Source organism: Lepidochelys olivacea (assembly GCF_965140295.1).
Source record: "Lepidochelys olivacea isolate rLepOli2 genome assembly, chromosome: 6".
Classification (NCBI taxonomy): Eukaryota; Metazoa; Chordata; order Testudines; family Cheloniidae; genus Lepidochelys; species Lepidochelys olivacea.
This window is the reverse complement of record NC_140416.1, coordinates 100221298-100245980: the sequence shown is the minus strand read 5'-3', so window position 1 is coordinate 100245980 and position 24683 is coordinate 100221298. Positions and strand designations below refer to the sequence as shown.

Below are 24683 nucleotides of genomic sequence, written 5' to 3'. Positions count from 1 at the left end.
TACTTACTCCAGGCATAGATGCAATCATCTGTTTGTGCAAGATTGTTGACTCAGCTAGTTTTGTTCCAGCATCTGCACAAACAAACTAATAAGAAATTAAAGATGAATTATATTTGTAAGAGCCTGAAGACATTAAAAAGTAATTTAGGATTTTATTAAACTCAGCTCAGATCTCTTTTTGCTTACTTTTGTGGTAACTTGCTTTTGGACACATTATAAACAAGCTAATTTGTCTGTTATAAACAAGTTAATTCATCAGATAGAAAAACTGACTTTAAAGTATATGAATTGACATATATATGCTGATTTGTGCAGTAATGGTTTGAAGAAAATTATAAGATAATATAGGAAATTTTCAATCAAACCTAAATATATTTGTAATCAATAGGAAACTTTTGCATTTCTCCAAAAAAACCTCAATGGACTCTTCTTATTGTGATGGATATCAGAAGTAAAGGAGAATGGATCAATCAGCAATATTCAGCTTTCATGAATCTCTATTGCAGAACTCTATCACTGGAGTTACACTAAGGATGAATTATATTAATGGATTTTAAATTCAGAATGGACCATTATGATCATCAAGTCTGACCCCTTGCATAACACAGGCCATAGAATTTCACCCACTAATGCCTGAATCAAATCCAATAAATTCCTGTTTATCTAGAGCAGCTGTCATTGAACATTATCATGATTAATTTTTCCTTGTTTTTCTTGATTCCGTTTTTAGACTTCTATTTATTCTTCATTCCCCTGCCCCCAAAACCACTGATGTCCACAATATTCATACACCAGGCCTTTTAATATTGTTATTTATTCTTTATATATCTCCAACACTGTGCTAGACATTTTGCAGACAAGATGATGAGATCCCTGCCTCAGAGAGTTTACTATCCTAACAAACATTGTCCTTGTACTGGAGCAATTCTTGTAGTTTCTGTCCATAGATATGCAGTATGTCATCCCCCAAAGAGCAGACACAGAAGCAAGGTTCCCAAGCTGAGGTGTCAACCTGGATTTCCTCAGTGTATGTTGTGGTTTCACTAATTTGGGCAGCTTCAAACTACATAATATATCTATTAACTGTTTGACACACAAGTCTGGCACCATTGTCACCACTGATTGTCCTCAGTCTTGGCCCCAGATGTCCCCTGCAGTGCCTGAAGTTGCATTTCTAGTCTTATATGACCTATATCTTTTGTAATGTATTTTAATTCGAATATTAGTATTATATACCAAGACTAGGAAACACTCATACGTTAAACTTAGATCTTTGACGTCAGTCTGTTCTTTGGGGATAAATGCCATGAAGAGAAAACGATGTGTAGGGTAACATTCACACAGGGTCTCCCCATATACATGGCGTGATTCTGATCTCATTTACACTAGTTTCACACCAGAGTAAAGCCAATGGTTCCAATTTATACTGAAGAGCGATCATGATGTGACCCATACCATTACAGTGAGGGTTGGTCAGAATCTGTTCTGTGCCAGAGCTCTATTTGGCATACGGAAGGACGAAGAAGGCCTCTGGGAGCAGTTATGGTATGAACCAGCCACAGTGATATTTAAAAGGAGTACTTGTGGCACCTTAGAGACTAACCAATTTATTTGAGCATAAGCTTTCGATCCGATGAAGTGAGCTGTAGCTCACGAAAGCTTATGCTCAAATAAATTGGTTAGTCTCTAAGGTGCCACAAGTACTCCTTTTCTTTTTGCGAATACAGACTAACACGGCTGCTACTCTGAAACCAGTGATATTTAAAGTAGCTGTTAGGCTGCTCTAAATTATGCCACAGGTGGAGGAAACTCAATGGACCCTATACCAGTGGAGGATAGGAATACTCCTGACATGTCCCCCAACACACCCTTGGCACATCCCCTATTCTGAGAAGATATGCCAGTAGGAAGTTCTCCTCTGCCAGAGGAATTGTTTGTTGAACATTTGTTACTGTATTATGGTCCTTTTGCACCACACGAGTGGCACAAAGGGGACATAACTCACTAGAGAATCTGGCCTGGCATTTCTAACACATTATGGTAGGTTATCTGCATTGCTATAGGTAAAATATTGTGTAAATATTCAGTAATTTCAAGTCAACTGAGAACATCTGCTAAAGTGAAACATTGTTGATTTTAAATATTATTTTCCCTTAAAACAAAAAAGCCTTATTAGCTTCCTGTTAACCTACTAAATGCAAAATATTCAATGGGGTGGGTTATGCAACAAAGATTAATATAAACATGAACAATGGCTAACAAAATCCATAAAGTTTGTAATGAGCAATTAGCTTAGCTTTAGCTTATAATTTTGGTTACCATCTGGCCTGCAGCTGCAAGGATCCTTCCAGAGCTGAACTGCAAGGAAGAAGGGCTGGATAAACCAAACTAATGCCCAACTAAAATTTCGTATTTCCAGTTCAACTCACTGACATTCATATTAACTCCCTACAAATACTATGAGGCATCAAGTTGTCACCGGCAATAGATTTAGTACCAGTCATACATAGGATCACATTGCAAAAAGGATGGGAAATATATGTTGGATCTCTTCCTAACATTGTCTGCTAATTGAGATAAAGTGGTTGGGTAATGAATAAATGACATGTCTGCTGAATTTGGGTGGGTAAATATCCATCTGTTCATGCTCAGGGTTCTAAAAAAATATTTGCGAGAAATATCTTAAAATGTGACCTTCATCTTTGATCATTTCAGCCAGTTATGCATTATGATTAAATTCTGAGGACTAGATCCTCAACTGATGTAAATCAGCATGGCTACATTGAAGTCAAAAGAGCTACACAGATATACAGCAGTTGAAGGTCTTGCTCAAAATGGGTGCCACCTCATGGGGCTTGTTGTTAAAAAGGGGAAATAATAAAACATGTAAGTTAAAAAGAAATGAAACATCGGGCCTGATTCTGAGCTCTCTTACACTGTTTTAATTGCACTGACTTCCACAGAGGTAATGCAGGTTTACACTGGTGCAAGGAGGACAGAATCAAGCCCTTGGGATTTAAAATGTTAGTAGAAGAAGCAGTTCCTATATAATCTGCATGGGCCACACCTGCATAATGAAGATATGGTGTGGGGACTGCAAAGCAGGCATGGCCATTGGCTTCTGGCAAGATTTCAGTGTTATCCTGTGTTGAACAAAATTTGGATGCTGGGCAAAAAAACCCCAAGAAACCTTGCAATAAATAAATAAATCATCAACATTTAAAAACCGTGCTTAAATAGATGCTTATACTGAGCTTGTGAATATCAATTTTCAGAATACAATTAACCCTAATGGAAAGTTTCACTAATTAATTTAAATATTTGGATATAAATGTTGATCAACATGTAAAACAAAAAAACAGAAAGAAGAGGATATAATACTGAGGAACCCAGAGAATTTGGGAAACTACATTATAAGAGTCTAAACCAACAGTTTCTGAGTCTGCAAACAATCATTTGTGAAATGTTAATATGACCATAACTACCTGCCAAACTCTTTGGTTAGACCAGTAACAAAATGAAAGTAATAATACGCTACAGTAGACAAGCATGTTTCACATTCAGTTAATGACTCAATTCTAGGCCAAAGTCAAACCTTCAACTTTTCTAAGAATGACAGTTGAGAATTACAGCAGTACAGATTTGTTCTCTGAATTATTGGACTTTTCAGATAAACAAATCTCTGCTTAACATAATGCAGAATAGCTTCTGAAGAAACTAGGGACCAATCCTTAGTTGTGTTGAGTGACTCCTGAGGAGGGTATTGTAGTTGTAAGAATGCTTGATAGAGATCTTGTAGGTGTTTGTTTCTGTCTGAGGGGTTGGAGCAAATGCGGTTGTATCGTAGAGCTTGGCGGTAGACGATGGATCGTGTGGTGTTGTCTGGGTGAAAGCTGGAGGCATGTAGTTAGGAATAGCGGTCAGTAGGTTTCTGGTATAGGGTGGTGTTTATGTGACCATCACTTCTTAGCACCGTAGTGTCCAGGAAGTGGATCTCTTGTGTGGACTGGTCCAGGCTGAGGTTGATGGTGAGATGGAAGAACAAATCCGCACAGACACACCCCTAGAACCCCGACCAGGGGTATTGTATCTGCTACCCAAGATCCATAAACCTGGAAATCCTGGACATCCCATCATCTCATGCATTGGCACCCTGACAGCAGGATTGTCTGGCTATGTAGACTCCCTCCTCAGGCCCTACGCTACCAGCACTCCCAGCTATCTTCGAGACCGGACTGACTTCTTGAGGAAACTACAATCCATCGGTGATCTTCCTGAAAACACCATCCTAGCCACTATGGATATAGAAGCCGTCTACACCAACATTCCACAGAAGGATGGACTACAAGCCACCAGGAACAGTATCCCCGATTATGTCATGGCAAACCTGGTGGCTGAACTTTGTGACTTTGTCCTTACCCATAACTATTTCACATTTGGAGACAATGTATACCTTCAGATCAGCGGCACTGCTATGGGTACCCGAATGGCCCCACAGGATGCCAACATTTTTATGGCTGCCTTAGAACAATGCTTCCTCAGCTCTCGTCCCCTAATGCCCCTACTCTACTTTCACTACAGTGATGACATCTTCATCATCTGGACCCATGGAAAAAAAGCCCTTGAGGAATTCCACCATGATTTCAACAATTTCCATCCCACCATCAACCTCAGCCTGGACCAGTCCACACAAGAGATCCACTTCCTGGACACTACAGTGCTAATAAGCGATAGTCACATAAACACCACCCTATACCGGAAACCTACTGACCGCTATACTTACCTACATGCCTCCAGCTTTCATCCAAACCACACCACACGATCCATTGTCTACAGCCAAGCTCTACGATACAACCGCATTTGCTCCAACCCCTCAGACAGAGACAAATACCTACAAGATCTCTATCAAGCGTTCTTATAACTACAACACCCACCTGCTGAAGTGAAGAAACAGATTGACAGAGCCAGAAGAGTACCCAGAAGTTACCTACCACAGAACCTCTCCAACTCATCATCAAGGATCTACAACCTATCCTGAAAAATGACCCATCCATCACTCTCACAGATCTTGGGAGACAGGCCAGTCCTTGCTTACAGACAGCCCCCCAACCTGAAGCAAATACTCACCAGCAACTGCACACCAAACAAAAGCACTAACCCAGGAACCTATCCTTGCAACAAAGCCCGTTGCCAACTGTGTTCACATATCTATTCAGGTGACACCATCATAGGGCCTAATCTCATCAGCCACATTATCACAGGCTCGTTCACCTGCGCATCTACCAATGGGATATATGCCATCATGTGCCAGCAATGCCCCTCTGCCATGTACATTGGCCAAACTGGATAGTCTCTACGTAAAAGACTAAATGGACACAAATCAGACGTCAAGAATTATAACATTCAAAAACCAGTCAGAGAACACTTCAGTCTCTTTGGTCACTTGATTACAGATCTAAAAGTGGAAATTCTTCAACAAAAAATAACAAAAAACAGACTCCAACGAGAGACTGCTGAATTGGAATTAATTTGCAAACTGGATACAATTAACTTAGGCTTGAATAAAGACTGGGAGTGGATGTGTCATTACACAAAGTAAAACTATTTCCCCTTGTTTATTTTCCCCCCTACTGTTCTTGTCAACTGCTAGAAATGGCCCACCTTGATTATCACTACAAAAGGTTCCCCCCTCCACTCTCCTGCTGGCAATAGCTCACCTTTCCTGATCACTCTTGTTACAATCTGTATGGTAACACCCATTGTTTCATGTTCTCTGTGTAAGTAAAATCTCCCCACTATATTTTCCACTGTATACATCCAATGAAGTGAGCTGTAGCTCTTGAAAGCTTATGCTCTAATAAATTTCTTAGTCTCTAAGGTGCCAAAAGTACTCCTTTTCTTTTTGCAGGGAGAGAGAGTCTCCTGCAATGGTCCCCAAGGAAGGGACAGTATGTCAGGGAGGAGGGGAACATTTTCAAATGTTCTGGAAACTTTGTTAATTTAATTTAAAAAATCAGACCTCACGAAGTGCTGCGATTGAGCAAGACTGTGTATTGTTTAAGGAGCCCTGAAGGGGAAAACAGGAGCAGGGTGTTGCAGAGGCACCCCTGGCCACAAGGTGGTGCTCCAGTGGATGACACCATGTGACAGGGGAGTTAAAAGTGCCCCACACTAGGGGTGCCCTGCCCTGAGTGCAAGGGGAGCTGGCAGAGCTGCACAAGCCAAAGGGAGTTTTGCAGTGCGGGTTGGTGGTGTCTATCCCTATGCAGCACACAGCAGCTGGACAGCAGAACTAGGCAGAACACCCTTTACAAAGTGCTGTAGGGAATCATTCAAACTAAGCTCTACTTGTCAATTAAACCAGCATGGTGTGTATTTAGCATACTCCCAGAAAGCACAAGCAAACACATTATAGCTGTCCCTTGCAGGGGCTGTTCGGAAGAAGAGACTCCCTGTACCTCTTCCAACCTACTCAGAACACCTGTGACCCAGCCATAATTAGGCCCAAAGTGTTATCACCTTCCTAGTAAAGTGTGAAAAAATTATTCTCATCACATTTAGTATATATGTCATCAGTAACGCTGATGGCAGTGAGTAATCTGGAATTAATGTGGGTGTCGAATATACATTCCAGTAATTCCTTTGTTATTCAGCCCACGCTTGATCTATCATTAAAATAAAGTGTTCCTAGCCCCCACGTTATCTCGATCATCTGGAGTGAATCCCAATGTACTCTATGCATCACACGCAGAGAGGTGTATATACACATTAACAGGTGGGGGGGGGGTTGCAGGAACCTTTGTGCAAATAAAACTGTCCTTGTGTTCATTTCATGCTACCTCTGCCACAGGTTTGATTAACATGATACAATTGATATGAATTTTCTACAGGCTTCTCTGTGGTAACGTGGGGAAATGAGACATCTCATTTCAAGGATATTGAAATAAATCTAAAATAATTATTAATATATGTGATGTTACTAGCTGATTATTTTCAAGGGTGTTTCTGTGAATTTAGTGTATGGGGAAAGTGCTGGGTTACCAGCAACTGTAGCTCTATATTTACAAGTAGATGAGAGGGAGTTTTGTTTAGCAGCTGGAGCATGGGATTGAGTCAGTAGCTCTGAGTCCTATTTCCAGCCCTTAGAAAGCACTCAGACTCTACCTGGATCAGGCACTTGGATAGGTGGTTACACCTTACACAAGATAGGTTGACCAGTTCCTAGCGGACAAGTCATTACATCATTAAACCACCAAAACTGTCATTAATTGGCACCCTTTCCAGCAGTCTCAACAGAGGAACTCAAGCTTGAATCGGCTTTGGAGATGAAAGTATCTTGTCACAGGTCAAGGTAGCCCCAGGACTGAAGTGAATAGATACAGCAATGTGGAAAAGCTGGAACTGCTTAGCCTGTGATGCAGTGGCCGTCAGGCTATGTCTACACAAGCACTTTAATCGGTAAAACTTTTGTCAGTCAGAAGTATGAAAAAACACCCTCCTGACCAACAGAAGTTTCACCGACAGACAGTGCCATATCGGCGGGGGAGCGTCTCCTGAAGACACAGCCACCGTTGCTCACTGGGCATGGTTTAATTATGCCGATGGGAGAGCTCTCTCTCATCAGCACAGAGCGGCTACCCGGGAGATCTTACAGCAGGACAGCTGCAGCGGAGCCTCACAAGAGCAGGCCCTAAGCACTGCACAGCCATCAGGTGGTAACTTTATTCACTACCACCCTGGGCTGGATTTGGACCAGTGTTTTGAAGAACACTAACAATTCTCTGAGCCATCCAGTCTCCTCCTTTTTAATTTCTTTGGGTTTTTGGATGACACTACCTGAAGTCCCTGCTTAAAAAAAAACACATTTCTGATTTTTAGTTAAAGTGAATAAAATCACTTTTCCTCACACACAAAAAAATCGTTTTTTTCAATACTGATGTTATAATAGTTGTTTTCAGAGTTTTTCTAATGACTCTGCAATTTAAGCTGTCGGTTTTACTGTTCTGTCAATAAGCAACTGCTTAGTTTCTACAACTAATGTACCAGTGAGACTCAGGAGAGGTAATATATGCGCTGTGCGGCACTGGCCAGATAAAAGGGGGAAGACACTGTGATGAGCGGGACATTGTGAATGACCCAAGGAGGGCATCTACAGAGCACAACATCCTGCTTTTGGCCGTTTGTGTCATTTTAATGCTGACTCCGTCATTTAAAAACTATCTAATGCAAACATTGGCCAGCTCATTGTACAGCAGAGGACAGCTACTGCCAGCTGGTTGTGTTCAAAACTGCTGGTCCTCAGGAGGGGGTCTGTGCTGGATGGCATGTTTTTTCAGTTTGGTTCCACAGGAGTCCTTAAAATTCATCTGCCGTTAAAGTGGGATCCAAACTAGGACACTGGATCTTTCTCACGCCCTTGAACCTGAAAGAAGTCTGGATCCAGGTTTGCATTTCACAACGCAGGCTCATCTCTAATTTAGTCACATAGGTAGCTAGGATAGATGAAGAGTTCTTTGATTAAAGTTGGGGTTTTCAAAGGAGTCTCTGGGAGTTAGGCACCCAACCCCAATGGACTTCCAATAATATTTGAGTGCCTAACTCCCTTAGAAAATCCCAGCCTAAATCCTGCCTTGAGCCAGCAGAATAGCAAGGGAGGAGGAGAAATGTTTCCTAGGCTTGGTCTACACTACGAAGTTAGAAGAATGCTTTCAACTAGGGGACAGAGTAGCAGCCGTGTTAGTCTGTATTCACAAAAAGAAAAGGAGTACTTGTGGCACCTTAGTCTCTAAGGTGCCACAAGTACTCCTTTTCTTCTTTCAACTAGGGGAGGATCCTTAATGGCCTAGACGGACATGCTGTGGAGACAACTTTGAGGCTCCTCTAAGCAGGAACAAATTGAATCTTTGCCCATTAGCATGCCTTGCTAATCACAGTCTATCACCTGGCTAGCTGTGGGGCTATGATATGAACCATGCAGACTGAGACTCCTTTGAGATGGGATGTGCAGGCTAGCGCATTAGCAAAAGTGCTGTGGGTCATCAACATCTTTAACAATCAGGCCACTTATTTAGGTGCATAAATATGAATTTAGGTGTCCAAATTTAGGCATCCATGTTTTCAGATGTCATCCTTAGTTTTGAAGGCCCTGGTTCGGACAAGCACATGCTTAACGTCACATACTTAGCTTTTATTTGGAATGGTGAAGGGCTGAATCACTACTTCGGTGCTTTGCTGAATTGAGGTCTGAGCACTCACAATATGTTGATAGCACGAAATAGTTTTAAAGGCTTATCTACTGTACCTGTACCAACAGCAGCAGGTTCGTATCTGGTAAGGGTGACTTTAACTTCAGTGCCTGCAGTAGCTCTAAGATGACGCTGCGGGACAAGTAGAACTTATCCCTTTCCTAAACAGAAGAAAAAATAAAATAAGTGAAGATGTCTAGAAATTCACCTAAAGTGCACTGATACCAAACACTGCACCACAGTGCTCCCCATAGCCTCAATTTGTTTTTCCATTTGTTTTTAATTGAGAAATTTTAAAAAATGAGTCAAGAGAAAAGAAACAGGTGTGTACCTTTGGCCTTCCCTCCCAGAAAGCATTCAAATAATGCACCATTCATTTGTACAATACTATGGGCCTGATCCAAGGCCACAGAAGTCAATGGAAAGACTCCTATTGTCTTCAGTGGATTTTGCATCAGGACCTGTCTAAGTGTTTGTATATTTTATATGTAAAGTATAGATAAATTAAATTATATATCTATACACATATAAAGCTACATGGTTAGATCTACCTTATAAAGTACAAAAGAATATGGAGGTCAGTAGCTAGGTCTGAATCAGAAGAACAAAATTAGCACTAAACTCATGTAGCATAAGTCTTTTATTAAGCCTATCATAAAAGCTCCAAATTTGATCTTGAATTCTTCTGTTGTTTCCCCACAAAATGAGTGTCTCTGTTAAACCAGCTCGGACATCTATACAGACTTCATCAGCCAAGCAGTACTTTTCCACTTCCACAATAAATCCCTCTTAGTTACAGCTCGTTCAACAAAAAAACATTTTAAAGCATGAGGGAAGATTAGGAGATGGAGATTAGAATCTGTCGGCCAAGAACACAAATTTTGGAGATGGGACAGATGATGAGATTAGCTGAAGATGTTACAAATCTCAATCTGATATTTTCTGACCTTAGGAGATAGGATATGTGGAACCAATCTGTAAATTGTTATTGAAGCTAGCAGCTCAAGGGGTTTTGATCACTACCGTGCAATTTGAATGAGGCAGTCCTTTTCCTAGCTCCGCCACTGAATCCTTGATCCTGCAAACATTTAGGGCTTGTCTACACTACCGATTAAGTCAATGTAATTTATATCATGCAGGGGTGTGAAAAAGCCACCCCCTCTGAACAACGCAAGTTATATCGACCTAAGTGCTGTCCACACCAGCACTTTGTCAGCAGGAGACGCTCTCCCACCGACTTTGCTTCCCCTCATTGAGGTGGACTAATTACGTCGACTTCAGAGTGCTCTCCCATCAGCACAGCGCACTTCAGACGTGCTTCAGTGGCACAGCTGCATTGACGCAGTTGTGCCGATATAGCAGGGTGGTGTAGACTAGCCCTTACACAAATGATTAATTTATGTACAAGAGTAACCCCATTGAAGTCCATTGGACTGCTCATGTTAGTAAAATTTAGCATGTGCATCAGTGTTCACCGCGTCAGGGCTTTTTGCTCTTTATGGCATCTGTAAATGGGTATAATTAATACTTGCCTCTACCACACAAAAGTCTTGTGAGCTTTCATTAACCAGCAGCCATGCAAGGTCGTAAGTGCAACTGAGAGGGAAATCGGCTGAATGAGCTGGGGACTGGGAAGAGTCTTGGCTCCGCCCCCACAACACTGAAGGCTGCATAGCTCTTCCTCTTCGAACAAGCCTTTCCGTTATAGCAAGAATGATACTCACAACAGTAGAGCTGGTCAGTGGATGACAATTCCATTGCACAGCAACTGTCAAGGTTTCGAAAGCTGTTTTCATTACTTACTGTAACAAATCCAAAACCTTCTGAACGTTTTAGTGAACAATGGCATTGTACCAAAATGTACGTTTTTTATTTGGGAAGCGGTGTCAAAACGTCTCAGGTGTTTGTCTGTCCTAGTGGGTAGGACACTAGCCTGGGATACAGGAGACCCAAGTTCAACTCCCTGCTCTACCTGAGTCAAAGGAGAGTTTATCATCCCAGAGCACTCTGATTCAGGAAGCTTCCCACACCAGTGCCTTAACCACCAGGCTACAGAGCACAACAGCCCTTTTCTCTTAACCCCAAAAAAGTAACTTGTTGAAGCCAAAACATTTTGGCTTTGACAAAACAGCATATTTTGATCATATGAAATTTCACTGAAAATGTTCTGACCAGCTCTATGCATTGTTACCTTAGTCTACGCAAAAGTGGCCCCATCCCCAAACCATTACCACTAATGATAATTTAAAGAGAAAAGGAAAGGAAAGAAAAACTGTAGCAAACAAATCAACTATCATCAACAAACGAAAAATACCCCAAGCAGAGTTTTTACCCTAAAAAGGGAGCAGAACAAGAGACTCCATAAACTGGACTAGGGGATTTGCTACTGATTTTATATGCTAGGCATTCAGATACTACAAGTAATGAGCAGCAGCATAAAACCCTACAATAAATAGCCAGACAAACAGCACTTTGCTAGACACTAAAAATCATGGACTGAATAGAGACACTGGATTTACGGCTTATTGCAACAATCTGTAGCCCACTAACCCTCCTTTTTATCCTATGACTGCAGGGTTATTTACAGGCCACTTCACCTTGAATGGTCCCTCAGAATATGTGCTAACTACTTATGCTAAACTACCTGTTCAATCTGATATTTAGCTGTGACACCCTGAGTACCTTTCCCAGACCTGACGAAGAGCTTTGTGTGGCTCGAAAGCGTCTCTCTTTCACCAACAAAAGTCGGTCCAATAAAAGATATTACCTCACCCATCTTGCTTCTCAGAGCGCTTCAGGCAGCGTATGCTGCTCTGGATATAGACCTGGTACAGTTTACTCCCTCCCCAGAGCAGTGGGGGAACCATAGTTTCTGTGGATCACAATCTCCCTCCCAAACTATTCTAAGGACAATATAACAAAGCACTACTCTTTACTCAGTGCAGATTTTTATCTTGTGCTCTAGTCCTCCATGTTTGTAAAGCACTTTGAGATCTGCGGATGATGTGCAAATGTAACGCCAACAGACCTCGGTCATCGGGATTGAACCTGGGACCTCCGACGCTTAGTGCATGAGCCTCTATTACAGGAGCTAAAAGCCACATGGCTCTTAGCCGAGACTGTAGCAGACTCCTAGATCTTTAGATGGGCTAGGTACCACTAGAGCAGGGCTGGCTCCAGGCACCAGCTTTCCAAGCAGGTGCTTGGGGAAGCATTCAAAATGGGGCGGCAGTTCATGTCCCACGGCGGCAACTCGGCGGCAGCTCCGCCGCTCTTCCAAGCGTGGCGGCAACTCGGTGGCAGCTCCAGGGGTATTGCGGCAGCAGCAATTCGGTGGAGACTGCTTGGGGCGGCAAAACTGGTAGAGCCGCCTCTGCACTGGAGGAGGACAGAACAGCTCACCAAGCAGGCATGGGTACACAAACAAGGCCAATAAACTCTGGAGAACTTCCATCAGTTGAAGTTATATTTCTGAAATAAACTCCTCTGCTCATACCCATTATTACAAAGAGAGCACAGCAGTGCAAATAAATGTCTGCAGACTGATTTACTGATACTCTAGATAAAGAGCTACAGTTCTTAGATATCTGAATTAAAAACTGAATGGGCCTGATTCTGCTCTCATTTACTCCATTGTACATCAGGAGTCACTCCACTGAAGTCCATGGGCCAGATTCCCTTTCTCACTAAGGTCCTTTACACCACTCTGTTGGTACACATTACACAAATAAATGTAATTGACACCCACATAAGCCCCCTTTACACTGCCAGAGTGGTGTGAAGGGGCTGTAGTGTAAAACTGAATAAGGCCCTATGCAGTTACATAAGTGTAAAACTGGTATAAAAGAGATTGGAATGCAGCTTTGTTCAACTTTGTTCTATCAAAGCTCACTCCCTCAACAAAATGCAGTGGGCCTATATAAGGAAAGGCTGCTTAGCAAGCCTTATATAAACCCTACCAGCAGTATGTGTGGACACAGTGACCTTGGAGAGTCATAGGTGTGGAAACTTTTGAGGTTTATCTTATCACTAATTCTAATGACCCTCACTCAAAAACAAAAAAAAAGTCCCCAGAATTTATTCAGTTCCTTAATAGAATAGTCCATAACCCACAAAACAAGCCAGGAAAACAAACTTGATTTTTCTGTTACTTCAATGGAGTTATACTAAATTACCACATTTGAGGATCTGGCACATTATAATTTGCTCATAAAGTTTCAATAGCAAGATGATGTCATGTACAATTCAATGCCACATTTATTTAATATGAGTTCTATAACTGTTCGTAAAAGGCTAAGTTGGGGTTCAAACTTGAGTGGCTGCAAGAGATAAGAAATCCACAAAGCATCCACTTAAGACTTGAAGAGACTGAGAGGGAAATTGAAGATATTGAGATTACAATCCTCAGAGGCAAAGCTATTTGCATGAGAGTACCATTGGCATTGACAAATCAGACCGGTGACGTAGAAAATAAACTCAGATAAGGAAATATGAGACTGATGTGAGTCCCAGGAAACTTAACGACAAGAGAAACTGAGATATTTCTCCCACAGAGGATTAGGAAAATGTTGGATAAAAAATGTTGACCAACTCTACAACTTTGACCTCTAAAATGTGTGCTGTGGGGGAATGCATTGCTCCTTGGAAAGGGATAAATACCAGCCCATGGCATAAGAGAGACAAGGTAAGTGAAGTAATATATTTTATTGGACCAACTTCTGTTGGTGGGAAAGACAAGCTCTTCAGCTACAAAAACCTCTTCTTCAGGTCTAGGAAAGGTACTCTGAGCGTCACAGCTAAATAAAAGGTGGAAGAGATTTTTTTAGCATAGGTAGTTAGCACATGTTCTAAGTGACCATTCAAGGTAGAGTGGCTCACTAACAACGCTGCAGTCATAGGAAAAAAAGGGCAGAGTTAGTGTGTTACAGATTGTTGTAATAAACCATAAATCCAGTGTCTCTGTTCAGTCCATGATTTTAAGTGTCTAGCAGAGTTATGAATTTAAGCTCCCAGGCTCATCTTTTAAGTGTTGTGCAGGTTTCCTTTGAGAATGAGGACTGATTGGTCAGATACAGAGCAATCATTTCATAAAAAGTGTTCACCCACAGGTGACAGGTTGTTTTTGTCTTTTATCATTTTCCTATGTGAGTTCACTTGAGATAAAAGCTTTTATGCTCAGAGTACCTTTCACAGACCTGAAGAAGAGCTTTGTGTAGTTCGAAAGCTTGTCTATCTCACCAACAGAAGTTGATCCAATAAAAGATATGGCCTCATCCACCTTCTCTCTCTAATATACTAAAACCAACACAGCTACAACACTACTACATACCCCGTAGCATACACATAGATTGAGTGTGCTATTGTTGCTATGGTTGGTTCTAGCAGACAAAACTAAGTTGTGTCATGGACAAGTGAATCTGAGTAGTTCAAGGGTTCACAAATTGTATTCTGTCCAGCATGCAGTCCTGTGTGGTATTCTGTCAGAGAAATCAGTCCTTTAGATACAGGGATTTCCAGGATAAGAAACACAGAGAGCTGAACTGGTAAGTTTCTCCTAATTGCAGTCATAAATTCGCTAATTCTAATGAAAATGTATGGTAAAGATTCAGCAATAACAAGGATAATGTAGTGTGAAGTTCTACTAAATGAAGCATTTTCTGGGTATAAATTGCAGAAAAAACATTTGCTAATGATCCCATTCTGGGTCACCAGTTCGCATTAACAAATTCAAGCAGGAATTTTCACCAAGAGATATAATCCAAGCTTCCTGTTTGTAATGAAATAAGTCAATATATTCTTAGAATATGTGACTGGCAAACATAAGGGGAAAAATGCTAACCAAGATCCACACCAGAAAGAGAACTTTATTGAAATGAGGTAGTGATAGTGTGTATGTGAGGAGAACTGGATATTTCATACACTCCAAGATTTGCTCTGGTAGCTCTGGATGAATTCTTTTATCACAGCCCAAACACAAAATGATTCAGGTGTGTTATATTGAGAGTGCCAAGTGTTATTTTGGGACAAAGATTTTCAGATAGTTTCTCATTTTAAGACATGGTAGGAATTTATGCTATCTATACATTATAGTATCCGAATTCAGCCTCGTAACACCTCTGTCTGGTAGGGAAGGATCATGGTCTCCATTGTAAAGACTGGAAAAAAGCAAGTGTGATGGGGCGTCCGCCCCATACTGGCCTATAAAGAGTTAAAGAAGCCCTAGGGCGGCTGTGTGAAAGGCAGCCAATAGGAGATGTCCATATAAGAATAGCTTCTGGGAAGGGCAGGTTCAGTTGCTCCCTGGTGTTTGAGGCTCCTGCCTTGCAGGAGGAGAAAAGCTAGCACCTTGGACAGAGCAGTGCTGGGCAGGACCAGGGGAGTGAGAGCCAGCTCCCAGCTGACTGCTGGCATGCTGAGGCCCTGAGATAAGGGCGGAGATGGTGCTGGGGCTGTGGGGAAGTGGCCCAAGGAAGTAGGCTGAGAGGATGAAGGGGATGCAGAGCATGGCTGCCATCTATGGGGTCCCTGGGCCGAGACCCAGAGTAGTGGGTGGGCCCAGGTCCCCCCTTCTCCTCCACTCGCCACTGAGGAAGTGGCTGGACCATCGGACTGCAATACATTCCCCCGCAGAGGGGGGAGCACAGAGTGTGGCACAGCCAGAGGGCTGTGTAATGAAGGGGATGTCGCGGCTCTGGGAGAGACGTGGGTCCTGAAGCAGACATGACGGCAGCCAGACACCACCAGAAGAGCTAATCCCCATGACAGCCAGCAGGAGGCGCCACAGTGGTAAGTTGCACCCCGTCACAGCGAGGCACAGAGATTTTAAGGGACTTGACTAAGGAAGTCTATGGCAGAGCTGGGAGCCAATTCCACATTCCTGACTCTACTCCACATGACCCATCCTTCTGTCCTTTATGCCGTTGGAGTAATTATTTCTAAACGCTGGACAGGACCTCCCAGATATAGGATCTCTTCCTTCGTAAAATCTATCTTTTACATGACACATAAAACCAAGGTACTGTCCACTTGCTGTCGCTAGAGATAGCAACTTTTTGCAAGAGTTCACCTGGGTGTCTGACAAATTCCATCTATCTGAAGTTCCCCCATCATTTCAGCATAAAATGATTTTCTTAATTTTCTTGTCATTAAACTGTTGCTGTTATTGATGTTACCTTTATTATGGATGCCGCATCCCCTTTTAACAGGTAGCTATATTCTGGTGAAGGGTAATGTGATCCCTGGTGTACGTGTGTAATATTGAATTGGTAAAGCATGTAGTTACTTATGAAAGAAATTATTTCCCTGGTATTAATTATTGTTCTGATAATAATGACTAAGTTGGGAAATTGTCTACTTTAAGGCTGGATAAGGCTTGTGTTTATTGCTTTAACAACTGAGTTGATGGACTTTATGGAACTCTGCTAAAAGTTTTGTCTGTTTTCTACTGTTTGTGTATTGTATATCCTCTTGTCAATAACTGATATAAAAATGCATTTGGCTAATTATTCATTATTATTATTTGTACATATTGTGATAGGGTCGGGCCAGATGGCTACAGGAGAGCGATAGAAGGCAGATATATTAGCCCCAGGTTAAGTAGGTCCCTTTTCCCTGGGTAAGGTAACAGGGAAAGTTCCAGAACAATCAGGAACCTTCTGGAGACAATTAAGACAGACAGGCTGATTAGAACACCTGCAGCCAATCAAGAAGCTGCTAGAATCAATTAAGGCACGCTAATCAGGGCACCTGGGTTTAAAAAGGAGCTCACTTCAGTTTGTGGTGCGCGTGTAAGGAGCTGGGAGCAAGAGGCGCTAGGAGCTGAGAGTGAGAACATATACTGTTGCAGGACTGAGGAGTACAAGCATTATCAGACACCAGGAGGAAGGTCCTATGGTGAGGATAAAGAAGGTGTTGGGAGGAGGCCATGGGGAAGTAGCCCAGGGAGTTGTAGCTGTCGCACAGCTGTTCCAGGAGGCACTCTAGACAGCTGCATTCCACAGGGCCCTGGGCTGGAACCCGGAGTAGAGGTGGGCCCGGGTTCCCCCCAAACCTCCCAACTCATGGTCAGACACAGGAGGAGTTGACCTGGACTGTGGGTTCATGAAAACGGCCAAACTGAGGGCTGTCGTGAAGCTCCAAGGTGAGCAAATCTGCCAATAAGCGCAAGACCCACCAAGGTAGAGGAGGAACTTTGTCACAATATAGAGTGACTTTCATCCAAGTATCTCAAAGAGTTTTCAAAGGTGGGCACCTATCATCTCCTTTTTACATGTGTAGTAACTGAAACACAGAAAGGTTGAGTGATTCATACAAGGTCAAACAGGGGTAGAGTTGGGAATGCACCCCAGGTCTCTTGACTCCCAGTCCTCTGTTCTATAAGTCCACACTGCTTCCCTATGAACTTTCCTGTCAAGACATGCTACCAGCCATAGGACATTTGCAAAATATTTTGATTTTTTTGACTGCCAGCGATGTGTGGTTGAACACATATACTCGGGGATGTTTGACAGGATTTACATTTTCTCACACATTTTTAAATCATGCCAAATCCCAGACATGAACTATACCGGAGTGAATTTTCACAGGCATAAAAGGTGTATCTTTGTGATCCTGTCCTCACAACCTCTACAGCAAGTTCCCTTTATTTGTGCCTGTACCAGAAATATGAAAGTCAATATTATTGATAGGCACTGCATCAACCTAACTACTGATTAGTCAAGCTATATTAAAACTGCTGACATGACTGAGACTTAACATTGATTTCAGCTTTTACCTATGCATTTCCCACTTAGGGAACTAATAATTTTTCTTCCCTGTTTTCAGTTGTCCCTAAGGAAAAACATCAGCTCATTATTACCTTAGTGAAGGCTCGGTAGCATAAGCCGCACAGTTCCACCAGGTAGGCCAGAGTGAAGACATCATTCTGAATGACAAAGCTTAGTAATTTTGAAAATGGCTCAAGAAGACTCTGCAGTGAAATATGATTTTAGGGAAATCAATAACTGAATCATTCAGCAAAATAAATAACATTCAAGTTCTGAAAAGCTTTAATGGAACAGAACCTTTATTTTTAACTCTGAGGATGTGTTGCTGTGGTTTACCCCATTTCAGACAAAAGGCTGTTCTGACATATGTCTTCATGTTTACAAAACAAATTAGAAGCAAAGGAATAGAAAACAGAGTTTCACCTTTAATCCAGTGCTTACTTGATACCAGTGCTTACTGGTAGTGCTTACAAAAAATAAACTCCTATTGACTTCAACAGGAGTTGCACTAGTGAGTGGACTGCAGGATCAGACTCTGGGGAAGTTTATCATTACAGTTGTTTTAGAAAAACATCAAACCTTTTGGAAGCTATACATTTGCGCACACACTTTCATGTGACCTAGATTCTGAAGCTTCTGGCATTCATTATAGAATAGTAGACTGCAAATTTTCATGCTCACATATAATACTTCTCTAGCTAGGGGATAAGGAACAAATTTGTAGTACAGTGAAGGATGGATAACTCTGTTAGAGAAGAGTTGTGTATTTCTGGAACTTACCCGGGTGGCACTAGTGGTAGGTATCTTCAACAGGCAAATCATTATTCTTAAACTGGAATCTAAAGAACACTGTGGAAAGAAAAAAGTTAATGTCTTCATCTGCACACCTCTTGTTTGTAATGGTGACTGTTGTAAACATACAATAAGTGAAGTCAAAAAACCATCACTTCTAAATTATCTTTAATGAGATGCTGCCAATTTAAATATCATGGGCTGTATTGTCCCCTCCAGCAATAAAGCCTACAAGAGGAGGATTGGGAGGAGGAAATCTCAGTAAGGCTTGGCTTGCCGTGTTCACTCCAAATTGCTCTGTCAAGGACGCTGACATTACCCTCTGTAGAACAGAAAATCTCCAAGTTTTCTAATCCAACAGAATTTGATTAGTATGGGAACATGTTCCTGAGGGATTAACAGGAGTCCAGTGTCCTATGTTTCTGTAGCTGCTCTGGGCCCCAGTGTCTCTCTCCGCTCTTTTTCAGCTCTGTGTAGCTCGAAAGCTTGCCTCTCTTACCAACAGAAATTGATCCAATACAAGATATTACCTCACCCACCCTGTTTCTCTAATATCTTGGAACCAACATGGCTACAACAACAGAAGATGTATTGAATGGTGTCTTACTGCCAGAGTGGTGTTTTTCAATGGGACCGCTCGGGGAGCAACTTGTTTTTCAGTATAAGTAAATGTATCGAAATCTGGCCCTTAAACGCTGATCCAAAACCGATGGAAGTCAATGGAGAGAGTCGCACTGACTTCAGATGACTTTCAATGAGGCCTTTGGAACTTTGTTTACTGGAAAAGTGCAGGCGCCATGAATGTTCACAGCTCAGATCCCAGAGCCGCTGAACTCGGTCTCCACAACTATATCCTGATTAGGTTCCTCTGATGGGATTATAACCTAGTCAGTCAAGCAGGATGTGTTCAATTTCTGATGCCTGAAGGCTTATCTACCTGACTGGCTATTATGTATTCATTAATTTTAAGAACTTATTTAGAGGTAGCTTTTCTTCCTATGGTATTTAATTCTTCTAAAGGAGGTAACAGTGAATGAACTTTTTATTGCCAAGAATGTTGATTATCATTAATTTATTGTCCTAATCTGACAAAGAGAGGACCTGGAAGGTGAGGAGGAGAAAAATATTCCCACCCCGGCCATAGTTATGGTGGCTACTAGATGGAGGGTATAGACAGAGGGACGGGTCAGGCACTCTAGTGCAACCTGATCTACTGGAAATGTCAGGTAATTTACAACAAAATATTACAAACTATGCTCTGTTTGTATACAACTTTCAAACAGTTTGCACATGCCTTAGCCAATAGTAGCACAATCCTTGTGTCAGATGTTTTAGTTGATCAGTTACATATTACCCTTATAAATAAAAAACTGCATTACATGCATCATACCTTAAGTGGCAAAACACAAGGCAGTTTGGTAAAGAAAGTCTGAAACTGGTTACTAATAGTGGTCCAGAGGTTACTAGGAGAATCCATTGGCAAAGCTTCCATAAATGTAGCAATGTTTTCCAAACAACGTAGCATTGCGCCCCCTGCTGGCAAGTTCTTTTTGTTGTTTAAACCCTGGAAAACAAAATGCAGAATTTTAAAACAAATTAAACATCCAAAAATGACCATCTAAACAATATTTTAAAACACACTTACAATAGCCAAGGTCAGAATAATAATGCAATTTCTGTCTTCTCCCACAAATAATTTAAAGTACATTGCTTCTATATAGCATCTACCACTGATAAAGTATGAGGCAGATCATCAACAGGGATAGTGGTAAGGAAAAGATTAGAGTAGCATATATTTGCGGAATCATCTTTAGGCAACTGAAAGACACATCCATTAAGAACCAGCCACCAGCACGTCTCTGGCCCAGCAGACCACGTGTGACGAATTGTCTTGTACATACCTATCATTTTCCTATATTGGAAAGAATGCCAGACTTGTGCAACTGTTGATTAGACTGCAATTGTTTTAGTTTCTAGTGGGTGGCCTGAAAAGATGTAAGCACTGCTAAAGTATTGTCAAAAGCTTTGCTTATAGGGCTACTACTGGAAGGAAAAGAAGCAATCCCCATGTTCCTGGTAGTGCTGAAAGATATATACCCTATCAGTGTAGAAGTGAGACTTGAGGTAGAGACAAGTTAGGAGGAGACGTAGAATGGAACAAGCAGAGGGACTAGACTATAACCTCAAGGGATTCCACAGAGGAGGATTGCAGAGAGGGAATTGCCATTAGATACAGAGGAGAAATGGTTTTACATGCAGCAACAGAACTATGACAAGAACCATGCACAGAAATGGAAACAGTGCAGGGGAAAGGAATGGCCTGCAGCAACAAGGAGAAGGGAGGACCCAATAGCTGTCAGGAGAAGTGAGAGCAAAACTCTGACTGAAAATGGTGGAAGATATTATGGCTTGATTCTGCTTCCATGTAAGTCAATGCAAATATTCTCATTGCCTTTAATGGTGTAGGATCATGCTCTTAGAATGTTAGAGAAGGACGGAAAGATATACTTGGTAGTACCTAATACAGTCAGCCTTATTGTGGACATACCTCTAATAGTTGGCTCAGTGCAGCTACGGAGCTCAGCTCACTGAAGTCCATAAGAGATGTAGCCAGGGTCCGTAAAAAACTTCCATCTGGAAATCAGAACCACATCTTTTTTATAAGTGTTGGAATGATTGAGATGATTGCATTTCTGTCACCATCACTCAGGCATTGCACATTACCTTTGATATTGCTCTGGAACAGCTGTGGAAATATACCATTGGGAGCTAGCTGATGGAAAATGCAACGGAGGAATTGCTTAGCCACACCGGCAGCATTACCAGGGATCATCATGCTGAAATGAAGGAAAAAAGAGGGAGAAATTCCCTAGTGGATGAAAAATATTTCCCAAAGCTGAAAATTGGAGAAGGTAAAGAAGATCCTATGCTTTCTAGTAACTCAAAGCCAAATTCAGTTATGAATACAAGAAGATGGTGATAATAATAACTCCTAGGTCTTATAAAGCACTTTTCATTATTAGAACACAAAGGAGGCCAGGATCATTATCCACATTTTACAGATAGGGAAACTGAGGCACAAGGAGGTAAAGTGACTTGCCAAGATCACCCAGCAGGCTAGTGGCGGAGCTAGGAATAGAGCACAGGCCTTCTGAGTCCTCCTGGGTGCTCTATAAAAGTTCCTGATCCAGCAAAGCACGCAATCACAGGCTTAACTTTCATGACTTCAGCAGGATTATTTACTTGGTTTAAGTTAAGCAAGTGCTGAAGTGCTGTGGCTTGATTCTGGCCTCAATAGCTAGTTTAATTTTTCCTGATTCTCTACATAGTGTCAGGAATGTTATTGCCATTGAGTCTTCAGGATTTGAAGCCCAATCCTGCTATCTCTGAAGTCAATGGCAAAACTCTCACTGATTTCAGGGATGCAGAACTTCCACACTTGTATGCAAGCTCCCATAAAGCTCATTCATTTATTCCTCTCCAGCACCTTCCAGCCAAAGATTTCAAAGCACTTTCCAATCATTAATGAATTAAGCAGCACAACCTTTTTAAAATTTCCAAAAATGAACGCAGCCCATGTGATGTCCCTGTATAAGGACAGTAGTCTAATTGCATGATGGGACATCACCAGTAGGTGTTCTCCAGAATTATGGATGACTGACTTAGGCTATGTCTACACTACTCCAGTAAGTCGACCAAAGTTATGCAACTCCAGCTACGTGAGTAACATAGCTGGAGTCAACATAGCGTAGGTTGGCTTACTGCAGTGTCTGCACCACACTGGATCAATGGGACACACTCTCCCGTCAACTGACCTTACTCTTCTCATCCGGGGTGGAGTACTGGGGTTGACCGGAGAGCGATCTGTGGTCAATTTGGCAGGTCTTCGACCCTGGTGCATCAATCACCAGAGCTTCGATCCGGTGGTAGTGTAGATATAGACTTAGTTAAATGCATACAGATGAAAACCCTTCCCAGGGCCATAAATTTTATTCACCAGCATAATGGGAAAACCACATATATAACGAGACATGGAAATGAGCTACAAAGGTGTGGAGTGAAATCTAGGATCTGTAAAGTCAATGGGAGTTTTGTCACTGACTTTAAGGAGGCCTGGATTTAATCCCTGATCCAGGTATGAATTTTTCCAAAGTTCAAGGAGGTTTGGATCTGGGCTTTTTGGTCCAGGCCCATCGCTAGAAAACATGAGATATTTGTACCCACGTAACAAAGGATAGGATTTGACCATTTGTTTATATATCTAGCACACTTTTGCGGGGGAAGTGGGGTGTTACTGTACCTTTCTGCTTGATTAGAAAAACAGGTACTTGACGCCAACCTGGAGTAAACAGCAGAAAACAGCAAGTCAAACAAAAGTACTGTTCATAATATTTTTAATCAAGCCAGTAAAATTACCAGTAAGTAAAAGTTAGTAAGTAGACATTTCGGAGAACATGTTTTAAAGGTCACAGGAGACCCTTTGATCAGATGCACAGGGGACTCAAATTCATTTTTGTAAAGGGTAAGAGTCAAAGTCAGTCTTGCAATATTGTCATAAATATTTGCCAGTTGAGACAAATTCTACTTGCCCTCCCTTATCACCATAATGATAATGAAAGTATCTTGTATTCATACACCAAAAACAATTAATTACTCACCCTGGGTAATTTGGAGAGCAGAAATTTGCAGGAATAGTGTAGGAACTGCATGCTGACTAAAATCAACAGGAGTTAGGCCCCTAGGTGCTTTTGAAAATCCCATTAGGCATCTATCTGCATCTTTAGGCTCCCAAATACCTTTGACAATCTGGCCCTAAGTCGCTTTAGTGCTTTGAAAATTTTACCCTAGATCTTGGGTCTCCTGACTCCAACTCCTCTGTTCTAAACATCAGACACTACTATCTTCTCTAAGCAGTAAAATAGTAAGTCATTCACTTGTGATGCACAGGCATAAATATCATGTGTGTTAATAGACTGGATATAAGGGGGCAATGTACCTCATAGTGTTTGCACAAAAATAACTTCAGAAAAAAACAGAAAGTTTACTAGGAATGTAAGAGCAAGTACACTGAAGCCACCTTAATGTGTTCATGCCCATATCTACTTTTAGGGGGAGTATGCCTTGTTCTGCATCTATTCAAAGCAATTCCTTCATGGGCCTGTAACTGCACCTTGATTAGTAAAAAATAGTGGTGACCAAGACTGAACACTAGGAAATGACAAAGTACGTTCACCATACTGGAATGCCCCAGGTTATATACCATCTGCTTCACTAACAGACTCAGATGTGTCTCACAGAGGATGCAGTATTTCCACTTCAGTGAGGAAAATGTACCACGTTCCCCCCACACTTTGATAACTAATCTTCCGGAGCTTAATTGTTCATGGCTTCTCACTGGCCCTATTAGTGCTGTATTTATGAGTAACAAGTAGGATGGATGGCATCAGTCTAGATTGGAAACTCTACCTCCTCCAGAGTTCATTATCACTGACAGCAGGGAACTGCAGCCTCAGAGTTAATGGAAATGGAGGCCTTGATTCTCCACTATCTTCAAGTGGAGTTCAGACATAGCAGAGAGGGAGGGCTGCAGGCAGCCAGCTGCAGTTTCAGGATCCTTGACCACCAACCCCCTGAATAAATTCAAGCTGTAGGGGAGTAGCTTTAATTTAAACCACGGACATAAGGTTCCTCGGGGGTCTTATGCCAATGGAGAGTCAGGTATAAGAGAGCTCTGCTTCACAACCACCACAACCTGTCCTGCTCAGGCATCACTCCTGGAATACCCCGACAAACACCTTCCTTCTCTCTTATCCTGGGGGTTGTGAAAGCAGTTGGCAGAGGAGCCATCTCCACCAGCCCTCTGCTAGCAGAGAGTTCTCTG

At 41.9% G+C, this 24683-nt stretch overlaps 1 protein-coding gene across 3 annotated transcripts in view; it reads right to left on the bottom strand.

The window, feature by feature from the left end:
* Positions 1-24683, bottom strand: part of UNC79 (unc-79 homolog, NALCN channel complex subunit) — a 153309-nt gene that overhangs the window by 24122 nt on the left and 104504 nt on the right. For all 3 annotated transcript variants that reach the window (XM_084631257.1, XM_084631258.1, XM_084631259.1), the window contains exons 38-45: positions 23103-23141; positions 21527-21639; positions 21351-21436; positions 20193-20366; positions 18791-18859; positions 18103-18213; positions 9302-9406; positions 8-85 (exon numbers count right to left, since the gene is read on the bottom strand). In XM_084631257.1, the coding sequence (XP_084487383.1) occupies positions 8-85; positions 9302-9406; positions 18103-18213; positions 18791-18859; positions 20193-20366; positions 21351-21436; positions 21527-21639; positions 23103-23141 (775 nt within the window). The remainder of the gene's footprint in view (positions 1-7; positions 86-9301; positions 9407-18102; positions 18214-18790; positions 18860-20192; positions 20367-21350; positions 21437-21526; positions 21640-23102; positions 23142-24683) is intronic.